General features: G+C 39.5%; 2 protein-coding genes across 3 annotated transcripts in view; both read left to right on the top strand.

Annotated features, from left to right (window-relative positions):
* prkd2 (protein kinase D2) overlaps window positions 1–2,935 on the top strand; it is a 38,049-nt gene extending 35,114 nt beyond the window's left edge. For both annotated transcript variants that reach the window (XM_083913688.1, XM_083913687.1), the window contains one exon: window positions 1,431–2,935. In XM_083913688.1, coding sequence (XP_083769814.1) covers window positions 1,431–1,655 — 225 coding nt within the window. In that variant the 3' untranslated portion in view covers window positions 1,656–2,935. The remainder of the gene's footprint in view (window positions 1–1,430) is intronic.
* A 5,410-nt stretch (window positions 2,936–8,345) lies between these two features.
* gpr184 (G protein-coupled receptor 184) lies at window positions 8,346–14,306 on the top strand. The gene is made up of 2 exons (XM_083914431.1): window positions 8,346–8,630; window positions 12,578–14,306. Exon 2 carries the CDS (start codon window positions 12,620–12,622, stop codon window positions 13,658–13,660), a length of 1,041 nt encoding a protein of 346 aa, XP_083770557.1. The 5' UTR covers window positions 8,346–8,630; window positions 12,578–12,619; the 3' UTR covers window positions 13,661–14,306.
* Window positions 14,307–14,543: the final 237 nt, after the last annotated feature.

The raw sequence follows: 14,543 nt of genomic DNA, 5'->3' as shown, positions 1-14,543 counted from the left end.
TCCAGTTCAAAGTACAGGAAGCAGCACTTTTTACCAGTTATAGTGACTGGCTGAGTGGAACCACAAAATAACTTTTTGACTTCTGCAAACCTTTCGATAAAATCTGTTGCCATTACAGAAAAAAGCAAATATAAACACCAGGGGCCAGATGTATGGAATATGTGGAGGCACAAAAAACATGCATATGCCATTTTCCACACATGAACTGGTATTTATAAAGAGCGAATGTTTGCACATCATGTTTACTTCAGACCAGCTGTACGTGCCGTTAACCACATACCCACACTTTGAAGCTCATGGCTGTGTGTGATAGAGGAGGAGAAGAACGAATATAAGTGAAGAGACAGGAAACATTAGCTTTAGGTTGATTCATGAGGGATGAATTTCATTAGTATTTTTCTATACATTTGAGCCAGTGTCTCTGTTAATAATCTGATTTGTGAAGCACTTTGTAAAGTCTATTTCACCATGGAGGAATAAAGAAAGAATGCCTTTATTCATCCCAAGGGAAAAATTCAATTTATTCACATTACACACAGGCCCAACATACACACACACATGCACAAACAGGACCTACAGTATTTACTTGCAGTTAAAGGAGACATGTCAGTGCGAGGGGGCTGCCAATGGATTGGCGCCCCGAGCAGTTGGGGGTTCGGTGCCTTGCTCAACAGCACCAAGGAGATGAAATGGCACCTCTCCAGCCGCCAGTCCACACTCCATTCATGGTCCACACAGGGACTCGAATCAGCGACCGTACCGTTCCCAGCCGAGTCCCTTATGGACTGAGCTACTGCCGCCCCAAAAATCAATAAATCATTGATCATTCTTCTGTTGTCTAAAAATGATGAGTGAGATTTTGCTGCAATGGCGGTTTGCAGAAACGGCATTAAATTGATGGTATGGGCGCTACAATAATAGACAGCCGTGCATGTTGACAGATGCTCTCACTGCTGCAGCACAGTTGGAGAAATTGCACTTTCTTTGCCTTATTTCTCATTGACAGGTGTGTCATTATAAATCTCATGACAAGAATGCTTATGCATATTTTTGCCTTTGTGTGGACACGTAGTTTTAGTTGTGAATTGAGTTTTATGCATCTGGCCCCTGGAGTCTACATTTATAACAAAGAAGTGAAATGGGAGCTTAAGGCTGATATCTGTAAACCTTATTGATTGAGACTACACAGTTTTTAAATGTCACCTTCAAAACTAAATGTTTAGCCATGGAAAAGCAGGGCCCTCTTTCTCTGTCATTTCAACCCATCCACTGTTGCTGATGCTGTTTTTTGGTTGCAAAAATGTCCAATCATTAATTAAGCTATAGTTTCATGGTGTCCCTAACATTTTCTCAAAAGCAGTCGGACCCCTCTTAGGTCATTCAAGTTCTTACTCTCACACACATGTTTATTCCCATTTCTCATGTCTCAGGACTATCAGACGTGGTTGGACCTACGGGAGCTGGAGACTAAACTCGGTGGACGCTACATCACCCACGAGAGTGATGACACTCGCTGGCAAATGTTTGCCCGTGAACATACTCTGCCTTACCCCGCTCACCTTGTGCCTCCTCCTCCCGCGCCGGCCTCTGATGACGAGGAGGGTAGAGAGGACGCAGATGTGCAAGGCCTCACTGAGAGGGTCAGCATCCTCTGACCTGAGAGAGACAGAGGATTCAAGCTCATTTAGGACGGAGGAACGAACTAGGGAGATGGAGGAAGGATTGGAATGTTCGACCTAGAGCTTGAAAGAGACATAACGTTGCATGGTTCTAATACGAATAGTGTCCATGTGTTTAGACTTTCACAGTAAACCTGTGTGCCAGCAATCCATTTTACAGAAATAAATCCAGTTTCTCTCCTCCAGGCTGCGATCATCAAGAATTCCTTCCGATCATTTACCTCTGCTGTTATTTGTTCTCTTTAAACTTTTGAATGGTTGTCTTTTCACGATTAAGACTGCTGGACTAGTTCTCGTCCTCTGCATGGCCAACCTTGGAAGTCTCTACGGATTAAATTAGAGTCAAACCTTATATCAGAATTTCTCACACAGATAAAGAGCATGTTTTTTCCTCCCACTGCAGAGATGCCTCTAAGTGAAGCAGGAAATAACCCTTCATCACATGCGATAAAGAGAAAAAAAATTGTGTTATTTAGGTGTTTTTCCAAACAAATAGGCGTGATTACGTAAAAGAAAAATGAAACTGCCTCCCATTAAAAGAGAAGTTACTTTGTTAAATTTGTTTTTGGTGTCATTTAATTGGACTGACTGGAATTACTGTCTTTTTACATCTACAGTAAAGACTGGTTCTCTCTATGGTACTTTGACTAGGACTTCCTCTGTGCTAGTAATTACTAATGTGAAGGCGTGGAGTCAAACCCATCTACATTCAATAATGCATTCCCACAAATGCATGTCCTATAGTGAAAACTGGAGGTATTGATCTTGCGACAGCAAATCTTCCGGTAATTACCTCTAGTTTTGAGCCACAATAGACTCTTAGAAAATCTACAAGATTAAAGATGTCTTGCGGGTTTAAATGAATGAGGGCAAGTCAGGCAATGAGCATTGGGCTGCTCATTGCCTGACTTGCCCTCTCTCACCCATTTCTGATGTCGAACAGTTGTGTATTTAAATAGTGAATAATATGCCCTCACAGTTACCTGTACATAAGATATAAATACTGCAAATAAACGCGGAATTTTTACACCTTAGCAGGTAAATGGTCACTTCTCATTGTTTACTGTTAAGAAGAGCAGACCTCTCCCTGTGATGTAAGTGCATAGATGGACGTCTTGGGTTATTAAACTAGGTTTTGGAGAGTATATGTATTTGGATTATTGACTTCCTGCCACGTCAATATGTTGCATGTTTCTGTGAATTAGTAAAATGATCTAGACACAATATAAAACAAACTAGTTATGATGGTCTATTATACACATGTAACCTTAAGTTTATGTTGTCGCAAATGTGCGTAGACTGTGTACATCGTGCTTAAAGGATACTTCTAGCCTTGGTAACAGATAATACAAACCTTAAACAATATTCTTTTTTGTCTTGGATGTTTTATTTGTTCATCCTTACATACCCTTCATCTAGAAATGTAATTTATTAGCTTTTTCAAGAGAAAACGCACAAAACTCAACAGTCATGGACATGTGATAATGACACACTACTAAGATGTTTAAGAAGCGAGGACCATTAATGTCACTCAGGTTTTTTACAGGGGAAGACATGCTTTGGATAACACGAGACAAACAACCATTTATTTTTATGCGGCAATAACATTTTCTTTTTTTGTATTTTCTACTCACAGTCTGACATTAGGGATCATGCAAATTTCAAGGATGTTTGCAGCATGCACTTCCGATATGATTGATTTTTTTAAAACAAAAAACTCACTCACATCTGTCAGATTGTATATTACACCTCACAGACTGAGTGCCACTCGAGGACCCAGTGGCTATAGAGACAAAGGTATTGAATTGTTTTCGATTCTGTGATGAGCGCACTTCAGACAACTACTCAGATGAAAGTATGCCCTTGTTTCCTCCTACACTAAATCCCTCATTATTGCCAAATGACACCAAATGATACACTCTTTTTCTCTGTCTCCTTTCATTTCAAGCGTAGGCAGGTTTGTCACTATCCCATCAGCTGCACTTCTCCAGGTTGCTGTCTTTGCACTGGGCAGTGGAGACCTTCCACTTAGTAAGCTAAAGAGATCTGAACATCAGAGACACTAGTACCTGGCACCAGCAATGAATTCTCCATTTAGCTTCATCTAATGCAACCTCTAATGTAATTTGTCAGCAGAGGAGGATGAGTGGAAGAGGGCGTTTCCCTCTGAAAGTCTGGTTTGAGTGAAGAACTTGAGAGATGAAAAGGTTCTGAAATAAAAGTAATGCTTTAATATACGTAAACATGAAGATTTTGACAAGAAAGTGTATGCTCAGCATATCGGAACAGTGTGTTTTCTTCAATCTAAGCCTCAATCAATCAGCCATTTCGTTTTACTTTAATGATTTCTTGTATTTGAATTGCTGAACTGCTCTGAGGTGTGTTTTCGTCAAAGTTCTAGGACCAGATTAGTTCAACTGAAACATACATTAAAGAATACGGTAACATTGATGTTCTGTTTTTGTCAAGAAATCCCATCAAATCAACAATGTGCTGGTTTGTCTCTCTAATACAATAGGATACTTCCCTATCCTACTTAAAGTGAAACATTGGGCTAACTGTTATGGTTTATTTACTACGCCTGGCTTTCAGACAAAAAATTATGTTTTGTCATAGCCTCTGAGGAAAATGTGTCATCATTAAAAGGCTAAAATCTTGAAAAGAAAAAAAGAAAAAGTAGAAATATACTATCTGACCCACCAAAATGTCTATGTTTTGTTTTGTTTCAGGGGAAATTACAGGAAAGTGTATTGAACACCCTCAAAAATTAAGAATGTGCGGTGAAGTTAAAAAAAAAAGTTTTTTTCAGGGATTTTACTTGTTACTCATCATTAAGCCAGCTCAGCTTCGAAACCCTGCTTCTTGAGATGACCATCCCTAATGACACTGTCAGTAAACACACACACAAAAGGCCTGGTTAGCTCTGGAAATGTTTCTGTTATAGTGTAACATGATCGCAAATTCCAATTGCACTTTCCTCAACAGATGTTATGACTGACAGTTTGGCCATCAAGTGCATTTAACGGCTATGCGTGCAACTGAGCTTACACTCAGGCCTAATGCATTTTAGAAGGGAATATTAGTGTAAAACAATTTGCAAAATTACAGAAAATTGCAGAACTATTTCAGCTTCAAGACAGATGCAAAACTAAAAGGAACACCAGAACTCGTTTACATCACACAGTCTGTCTTTTCAAGAACTGAACTCTAACTTTGTGAAAAATCAAAAAAAGAAAAAGTAAATAGACCAGGTCAGTTTATAGTGTGTTCAAAGGCATAATATGTATGTAATTTGTATAAACTAAAACAAAAGTAATCACTCTCAATCATCACTTATCACTCACTCGAAGACTTTGGCAGGGTCTGCATCTGCAGAGACCCTGCCCTCTGCCTGGATTGTGTTTATTTAGCCACTTTGTGACACCCCTCCCCCTCAGCTTTAGATACTGACACACAGAGCACAAGGCAACCACCAACAGAGACATTGATGCTCTGCCTTTTCTCTATCCGATAGTGCATTCTAACAGGACTATGTGGGGGTACTTTTGTGTTTATTTGTGCTTTAAAGTAACTGCCGTGAACCAATAACATTTTATTCCTCTGATTTGCTGCTTCGCCACTCAGCCTTTTGTACGCTAAACCATCGCTACTTTGTCTTTCTCTTTGGCAATTGAGCGCAAGTCTGGAAGGAGAGGAGGGGTTGTGTTTGAAAACATTTCTACATATTATACGTTTAAAGTTAAAGTGTCAGTTAACAATGGCAATTGTCTTTTGAGCAATGAAACTTTTACAATACTTTCCTTAATTGATAAAATGCTTTTATAAAATTGTATACACTGAAATTTTGCTATTTAAATTCAGCTGTGTTCTGTCTATTTTCACTTATGACTTGCTCAACCATCTTAAAAATGTGAGCACACTACACAAGTAGAACTTAGATCACAATATAAGTTGTGCTTCTAAAATGTCAAGCCAGCTTTCACGTGAAAGCTTTCCTTTAAAGAGGAAGCAGCAGTACAGTGAAGTGACTGACTTGCCAGGATGTGAATGCAGTCTTGCTCCATATATATGCAGGAAATTTAGAGTCTATAAAAAGCTGTTACATTCAAAAGCAACAAAGTCAGAGTTTCAGGAAAGTTTGGTACCAAATTAGCAAGCAAACAAAAATACTAAAAGGCAATGTTTTTATGGCAATAAACTGTTGCTGTAGCTGGAAATTGTAATACATAGGTTTGAAATCATCATGTATTATTGTTTATAACTTAAGTATAATACATTGTACAGGAAACAGGAGCACTTTAGATAAGAAACCAGATACGTAGCAAAGATTGATTGCAAACAGTATTATGTCTGCACTGCACGGTAATGCACAGTAACAGCACTGCATCAAGAACTCATGCTTCCTGAAGTCATATTGTTGTTTGTTAACTAGAGAGTCATGTGTATTCCAGCAGACCTTTAAGTGTGTCTGTTGTGAATCCGAATCCAATCACAACAGCGACTAATTTACACAATGAAGCATTACAGTATATTTGCAAAATTGAAAACATGACAGTCGGCAAACTAAATTCAAAGAATACAGGGTCACCATTTTTCAAGTCATAAAACAGTACTTGTAACAGATAAGGGACCAAATCCAGAATCCTCATTCGGTGCCAAAATATGTTCCAATGTTCAGCTGAAGCTAAATGTGAGTCAGATTAGTGGTTTTCTTCCAAGGTTATAGTCTTTTTACTCTTTTAATTAATTTTATAATCCATCCCCTTCCATAGCTCAGCAAGGACACGCTATCTGGGGAAGCAACAATTTGGGGATTTCATACTAAAAAGGCTATAACTCTGTAAAATACCCACATATTTTGAGCAACACAGGCTGTTGAATCATAATATTAACTTCATCTGAACTTGGATTTTGTTCAATGTAATCTCGTCAATGGGTTTGCATGATATCTTATGGTAATTTTTTTAAATAGTCTATTTAAGTGTGTGAAACGGGTTTGTATGAAAGTTCAAGTTAAGTAGGTAACAAAAGGTGGTGGTTAACTCTAGGCACAAGAACGTTTAGATTAGAAAAAGCTTGTGGTTTGACTTAGTACTTCTGGGACACGTATACCAGTCTTCAGGATGAAAGTCCTGTGTTCTCCGACACATCTACCACCTTGACACTCCTCCCCCGATTTCCTTTTTTTCCTTCCTCAGGACAGAATTCCTACAGTAATAAATATGATTACATACAAATCATAGTGCATTTCTTTCTGTAGGTATATGTACGAGCAGTGAGTAAGGACAGCCTGAACTCTTTCAGTGAATATATGGCCTTTGAGTATTGTAACTAAATAATGTGTCCCTGTCCTTTAAAGTTAGTGTTATGTGACATTTTCTTTGGAAATATTATGACAAATCACAGATCACAAAGTGAAAGCTCACGTTTGCACACATTGCTCCAGGATAACTGTATGTGCACGTGTGTTAGTGTGTTCCTTGAAAAAAATCCACACTTTGAGTCAAACTGTTTTCAAAAGGTAGGAGTGGATTCAATAAATTTCATGCGAGATCAATCTTTAAGCTTTGTAGCTTTGAGTTTGGCTTCTGAAAACTTGAGCAATGCTTTCACAATGATAAATATGCTGTGACTAAAGCTCTACTTTCACCTCATTGTATTAGCTAAACTGAACAGTCAGCTGAACTAGTGGACAACGGCAGGTACCCACATTTACTAACCTTGTTCTTGCATTTTCATTACAGAGTCTCAAAACTCCACATGGCTTCTATGGAAGCAGGAAAAAAGGTGATGGATGAAGGGTGGTGAGGTTAGAACCCCCCTTTTAAAATATTCTACCATACGACTCGTTGGCAAATACTATTAAGCTTTTCCTCTTTCGAATGTCCCTCTTTCCCTCTCTAGCTGTTTCTGAAGCTGACCTCAGGTAGGCATTCTTGCTCATAGGAAATATCACTACATTCACAACTGGTGTAAATGTTTACACAACATGTTAACAGATTGGCTGCGAGCTTCGGTCACAGATTCGTTTCATAAACAAAAAGAGGGCCTTGGATTTTGCACTGACAAGGGGTTGTTCTGGGTAAATTACTGCATCTGATAACCGCACTCTACACTCCCTGGTACATAGCTCACAACATTTGAATCTGTCTCAGCTCACTTTTTTGTGTTTATCAGTGAAATAGTTAAAGTACTGTAGTTTCCTTACACTGAGTCATAAAGAAAGTGATCTGCCTAACTTTGCGTCAAAGAGAATTTACACTTAGTGAGAAAGCTGTTTCACAGAAGTGAAACCATCCCCATTAGGATTTATATTCAACCCTTTTCACCACGACAATACTCATATCTATGTAAAAGCAAAATGGGGAAATAAAGGTTTATGTATGTGACATTTCTGGCTGTCTGCACGCAGTTTCAGTTTACCTTAAAATGCAGTGCTCTCCGAAACTCTCATCGGCTCAGGGACATTAACATCTGCATCATATGTGGTCAGCCACAGTCTGATGTTTTTCCCCACCCCTAAAGCATACTTCCTCTGTGCACGTGTGCAAAACCGAACCTCCCTCCTCCTACATGTGTCTTCCCCTTTTTGTACTTCATCTCATCTATTCCCCACACTCCTTGCTGACATTTCAACTGAGGCTGTCAACGGCGTGTCATCTCAACTATACTATAACAAAAATTATTCAGACAGTAAACAGACAGAGAAACCACTATTATTATTACATTAGCTGATAATTATCTGCTGTAATCATTTGAGAGCACCATGTGGGACTGTTGTGGCTTGGCTGCATGTCAGTATCTCTGAAGAGTCTCCTCTGAAGCTCGTCCTCTGAACTGCTGGACTGAACTCTACCAAACTTAATGCAGCCCTGGAATGTGTCTGAAACTCTTCACTCACTGAACAGCTTTGTTTTACAATCAGGACACACCTCTTCCCAAAAACAACAGGTGAGGTCATCATTGATTACAGTTCTGGATGTGAGATATTTGGAAATTATACTGGATTAAAAAGAAACAACACCTCAAAAACGTTACCGGGAAAAGGTCATGCATGTGAAGTATTTTTTAATGTTTTGCAAGCAGGTTGGTCATTAATTATTTTGAACCCTCACTTTCTTTGCGAGTTTTGTTTTCTTCCCCTGTGGATAGTTGTCAGTGGCATGCAAGAGGCTGTGTGAGTCGGCGTGGCGAAAATAATTAGGCTAGAATTGCTAAATCTCTGCAAGGTTGAATGTTTTCCCAGCAGTGTCATCTCGACAATCTCACTAGTGCGGAAAACTACTTGACAAGAAGACAGTGGAAGAGAGAAATGTACTGCAGGTGAACTGTGATACACAGCTTTGGTATTAGGGAGGCAAACTATAAAACATAAATCAAATCATATTTTTCCATTATGCTTGGAAAGGGATTTTTCACATCGTGCATTCCCTCTCTTGAGGGGAGGCTGAAGTATAGCTCTTTTAAAGCCTCACTGGTGACAAGGCTGTGTAATAACAACCAGCTCAGTTCCGTTCATAACATTAACAAACACATAGTTGGCTCAGATGGATGAAAGGATGAACTGAAGCCTGGACCAGCTGTTGGAACGTATTAGGGTGATAAAATTAAAAGAAACAATATCTTACATGTGAAAAATACACCAAAGGATGAAAACCTATGAACTAGAGAAAATAGAAAACAGCCCATATTGACTGTAAAAAGCAGAGATGGAAACATGTGGATAGAACCAAGTTTTGTCAGTTTTAGATTTATTGTGGAGGGGGGAGGGTGGGGGATTTATGGTTAGTCATAGAGCCAGCCAGACTGATGACTAAACAGCAGCCAAGGAATTTTTTTTAGAAAAGGTATCAAACTTATGAGCAAAACTTTCCGAAACTAGTCAGTCTAGTTTCCCAACCCTAATAATTTGAAAAATCCATTAAATCAAAGCCATTTATACACACACACACACGCACACGCACACACACACACACACACACACACACACACACACACACACACATTTGCACACACACACACACATGCGCGCGCACATACACAATCACTCAAACACACACACACACACACACACAATCACTCAAACACACACACACACAATCACTCAAACACACACACACACACACACACACACACACACACACACACACACACACACACACACACACACACACACACACACACACACACACACACACACACACACACACACGCACACATTATGGCTCACTAAAAATGGCCTTGCTCTAAATGGCTTCTCCATTATTGAGTTTGGATGGGACAGCCCATCTCTGCCTGGACGCTAATGGCATTAGATGCTTCCTGAGCCTATAAACACACCGGGGCCAGGCCTAAGCGATAGAACAGAAGGTAGATTTCATTTCCTCATGCTGATTTCTCAAAGAGAGAGGGAATTGATAGAATTAAGTCTTCAAAAAAAGGTAATAAGGGCTCTTTTACATCAAAATAGCAACCATATGTTGTCTTTCTAGGACATACTTCAACGGATCTATATTAAGGAATGACCAGGGACTTATTATTACCCATTTTCTGATGTCATCTAGCTGGGCAGTCAGTAATTTTTGGCTTTTCAGCACCAGAACATTTTCAAGAGGAAGCAACATAGACTACTGTAGGATGCCTGCCTAACAGATGGGAATCACACCCACAGCTTTGTGATGGGACTGACCATCAGTGAGGATTTTGGTATGAAAATTCCAGTAGGGCCAGACAGTAATCATAAAAAAAAACAAAAGATTATGCAGTCCAGATGTACCATAGATATACATTATACTGAACCATACTTGCTTGCTGCAGCCTATGCATCTCCAATACCAGTGATGACAAAATGAAATAAATAAAATAATAATTCTGAATAATAAAACTCATGCGGTGAATGGCACACTGCTAATACATGTGAGTCAATACAGCAATTAATAATTGAGGAATTATATAATAATACATTTGGCTCAATGTTGAAGTTGACTTGTTAAACATGGAATGCTGCGGTCCTGTCCTAAATGTACTGTGGATAATCCACATGATGACTTCTGTACTATAACGTTAAAATACTATATCAGTCCCTCTTTAGCTTGCAAGCAAGACGTGCACACTAATGCACTAAAATCAACAATGGGATGCTTTTAGGGGCCGTGACTTTCAGACCCCAGTTGAAAAACTAAAAGTTTGTATTTAACACGTGAGCATGTCGACTTAGAACACAACAGGTGAAGTAGGACCTGCTCTGCTGTGACCCACCAAGCGGACACAAGCAAGCAACATCAGACACAAAGACACGCTTTCCAAGAAAATAAATTGCATTGAGAATATAATGAAAAATTGCAAACATTTTATTGCTATTTAGTTAAGCGCAACACATTATTGTGTCCGGCGTTCCTAATGCAGAAATGCCACTGCTGACCTCGCATCCACAGTATCAATCAAGGAAGGAATGAATTGTTTTATTCATAGGGCATAAAGTTCACATTACTTATTCAAGCCACAGTGAACATTTACACAGCCCTTGTCTGGGAGAGATGCTTAAGCCACCAAGTTCTGCTAATGGTTGTTACATCAGACATTAAACTGGGCCATCAGTCACTCTCTGTGAAGATACATTTAAATTAGCAATAACTGGTTGTATTAGGCACTTACTGCAGTAAAATGCAAATGCCCACTTTACGAGTTCAGTCTTTGCTGCTGCTATCTGCCACTCTGATTTAGACCATGCATGGCAATAAACGCATAAAATGTGAACTGCTCAGGGGAGTTCGGAGCAGAGGTTTCGTTTACACTTTTTTAACATAGCCCACAACTTACTGTCAACTCACTGTATAGTGTAAACCAGATTCGGTTTAGAGATTACACACAACTGTGTAAGGTATTTCTCATTTCCACTAAAAATCACAACTGTGACTTCCTTGTTCCGCTGTACCTGCATTTAAGTACAAGTAGGAGCTAGTATGCCTATGTATTCATATACCACCGTAAAGTGTCTGGTAAATACACCATAAGTAGTGGGCTGTATTAGTGTTACCAAGGTATTAACATCAAATCATCTGATATAAAAAATTATAGTATCATTTGATGCTCTCAGTTTAAAAAACAACAACAGGACATTTAATAAAAAATAAAGAGTGACATGTTTTCTCCACACAGAGCAGTTGAAGCGAAATGGAGGGGATTTTGGCATCTCAGTTTCTGTTTGTACTGAGTACACCCATTATCATCAGGGAGCATGACTAAGCACCATATACTGTAGAGCCAAACTATCTCAGATTCAGACACGTCTGAGGACAACCAAATGATTTTCTCTTGAATTCACTGAACCACAAAATAGGATGGGGAATACAAAATGTCCAAGCTGTATTGCAACTCTTATGGTATCGAGTGTGCTCATTATGGCTGTTTTCACTTCTACTCAGCCAAACTGACAAACTCTCGGTGGAACAAGTACTTGGAAAACTCTACTTACTTGTTTCAGTTCAATGTTAGTTAAGTAAACAAATACAGAATATGATCCCTTAAAGGATGAAAAGTAAAAATACTCATTATGCAGAATGGCTCCTTTCAAAGTGATGTTATGAACTATTATCATATTCTGTTTTTATCATTTATGAATATATTTGAATGTTCTAATTCATCAATGCGGAGCTATTAGTAGTAGTATTTCCTCCTACCATTTAGGCATATTTATGTAACAAGTAACTATATGTGTCAAATATCTGTATAGTGAAGTAAAAAGAACATTTCCCTTTGAAATACAGTGTATTAGTATGAAGTAGCATAAAAATGAAAATTAAAGTACAAGTACCTCACAATTCTACTTATAGTACTTGAGTAAATGTGCTAAGTTATAGATTATACCACTGTAAAATAATAAACTCTCTTTTTTATAGGTGAATTTCTAACCCTGAAAGCGAAAGAAAACCAAAGGAACAATGAACTTCACAGTCCAACCAGCAGCAACAACAACCACAAACTCAACTGTGTGTGTTAAAATTGGCGAGAGTGTCATCAGTGACATCCTGATGTCTGTTTACATTCTGGCTTTTATCTTTGGTTTGATCTTCAACGTGCTGACCCTGGGCCCCATTTGGCAACAAGTGCGCCGTCAAAACGTTCTGGGCATCTTCCTGCTCAACCTGTCACTCTCAGACATGCTTTTTGTTTTAACGATGCCCCTTTGGATCAATTATTACCGGCAGGACCACCACTGGAAGTTAGGTGCTGTCTCCTGCAGTATAGCTGGCTTTGTCTACTACACCAACATGTACATCAGCATCTACCTGCTCTGCTGTATCTCTGTGGACCGCTGCCTGATGGTTACCTACCCGCTCCGCTCCAAAACCCACCGTACATCACGCTACGCCTGGGCACAGTGTGCTACTGTTTATATTGTAGTGATGGCGCTGCACATCATGGTTCTGGTCAATGACAATCTCACTGATGCCCATGATGAGGTAAACAACAATGACCGTTGTTATGAGACTTATCCCATGCAGAAGCCTGTTGCCTTGTTTAACCTGCTCAGAGTAGGCATTGGTTTCCTGTTACCCCTTCTGGTGTTGGCGGTGAGCTACTGGAGGGTGCTGGCCACTGTGGGCCAGAGTCCCGGCCTGAGCGCCCAGGCTAAGAGGAAGGTCCGCCTGCTGTCCTTTGGGGTGATTGGGATCTTCTCAATTTGCTTTGCTCCATATCACATTCTCCTTCTCACACGCTCACTAGTCTTCTACAACAGTGATGACATACAACCTCTGGGAAGTTACTGCCAGTTTGAACAAAAAATGCACTTTTCATTCTCATGCACGCTGGCTATGTCCAGTCTCAACTGTGTGGTGGACCCTGTGTTGTATGTGTTGGTCAGTAATGGAGTACAGGAGGAAGTGAAACTGTGCTGGAGGAGGCATAGAGGGACACAAACAGGGAACTGTGCTCTAACTATATTCAGTAGAGGAAAGTCCAATACTACCTTAATATGAAAAGCAAGCTGTATATGTGGTTGTATAAGTTAACCTTTGTATTTGTATGAATGTGTGTATATGTGTGTATACATTTATACAATTACGCTTGGTACTATGTTTTTCTGAATCCATTCATGACCCTCAATTACATAATTAACAATTGAGTCATGTTTGAGGCTGTTTAAACTCATAATTTTAAGAGTAATCGAGTACGCATGCAGCAGGAATATTTGCAACTCATAATCAACCCTTCATATACAGACAGTCAGACATCATTTGAGAGTGCTAGATATTCGCTCGTCTTTGTTTGCCCACCCCCTCACACACCCTTATATCCTGCACAGTGATGATAAGGGGGTTGGGATGAATAACATGCAAGCTCTGTAATTGGATTGTATTTAGGCTCTCACAAGAATTCATCAGTGGCAGCCACTTCTGGTTTGTGGCTGGACACAGCTGAAGTTGAAGAGCACTTGTGATTTCCTTCTAATCCATACAAGGATGTTGTGATTGTGATCGTGCAGCCCTGGTATGGCTGAAAGTGTGTTAATTCTAAAGCATGCCACAAAGAAAGCACCTATTTGCATGATTGTGTGCATTTATCGTCCAACAATCAGTGAAACTTGTTGAATGTAAATATCTATCTAAATAAAGCAGTGGTTTGAGCAGGTACTTGGCTTTAAGCTTTTTTTATGAAAAAAATGTGTGATGATGATCAATTTGCAGTTGGATTTTATACATTTCCCCAGGGATGGAAGACCTTTGGAAATAATAAGCCCATACAAGCACTTTGCCGTTAGTGTCAGACATAGAGCACAACTGTGAAGCACAATTGTCAAGGGGGCAAAGGCTGCAATCAGGAGACCTGTAATGCTGTGTGAAAGTCTTATGTTTGCCACAA

The sequence above is a fragment of the Echiichthys vipera genome (assembly GCF_963691815.1).
Source record: "Echiichthys vipera genome assembly, chromosome: 5".
In the NCBI taxonomy this organism is placed as follows: Eukaryota; Metazoa; Chordata; class Actinopteri; order Perciformes; family Trachinidae; genus Echiichthys; species Echiichthys vipera.
Note: the sequence above shows the minus strand (reverse complement) of the source record. Positions and strands in the feature narration are given on the sequence as shown.

What these genes read in the sequence shown, in the direction of transcription:
- gpr184 (XM_083914431.1), top strand. Translation starts at nt 12,620, where the DNA reads ATGAACTTCACAGTCCAACCAGCAGCAACAACAACCACAAACTCAACT.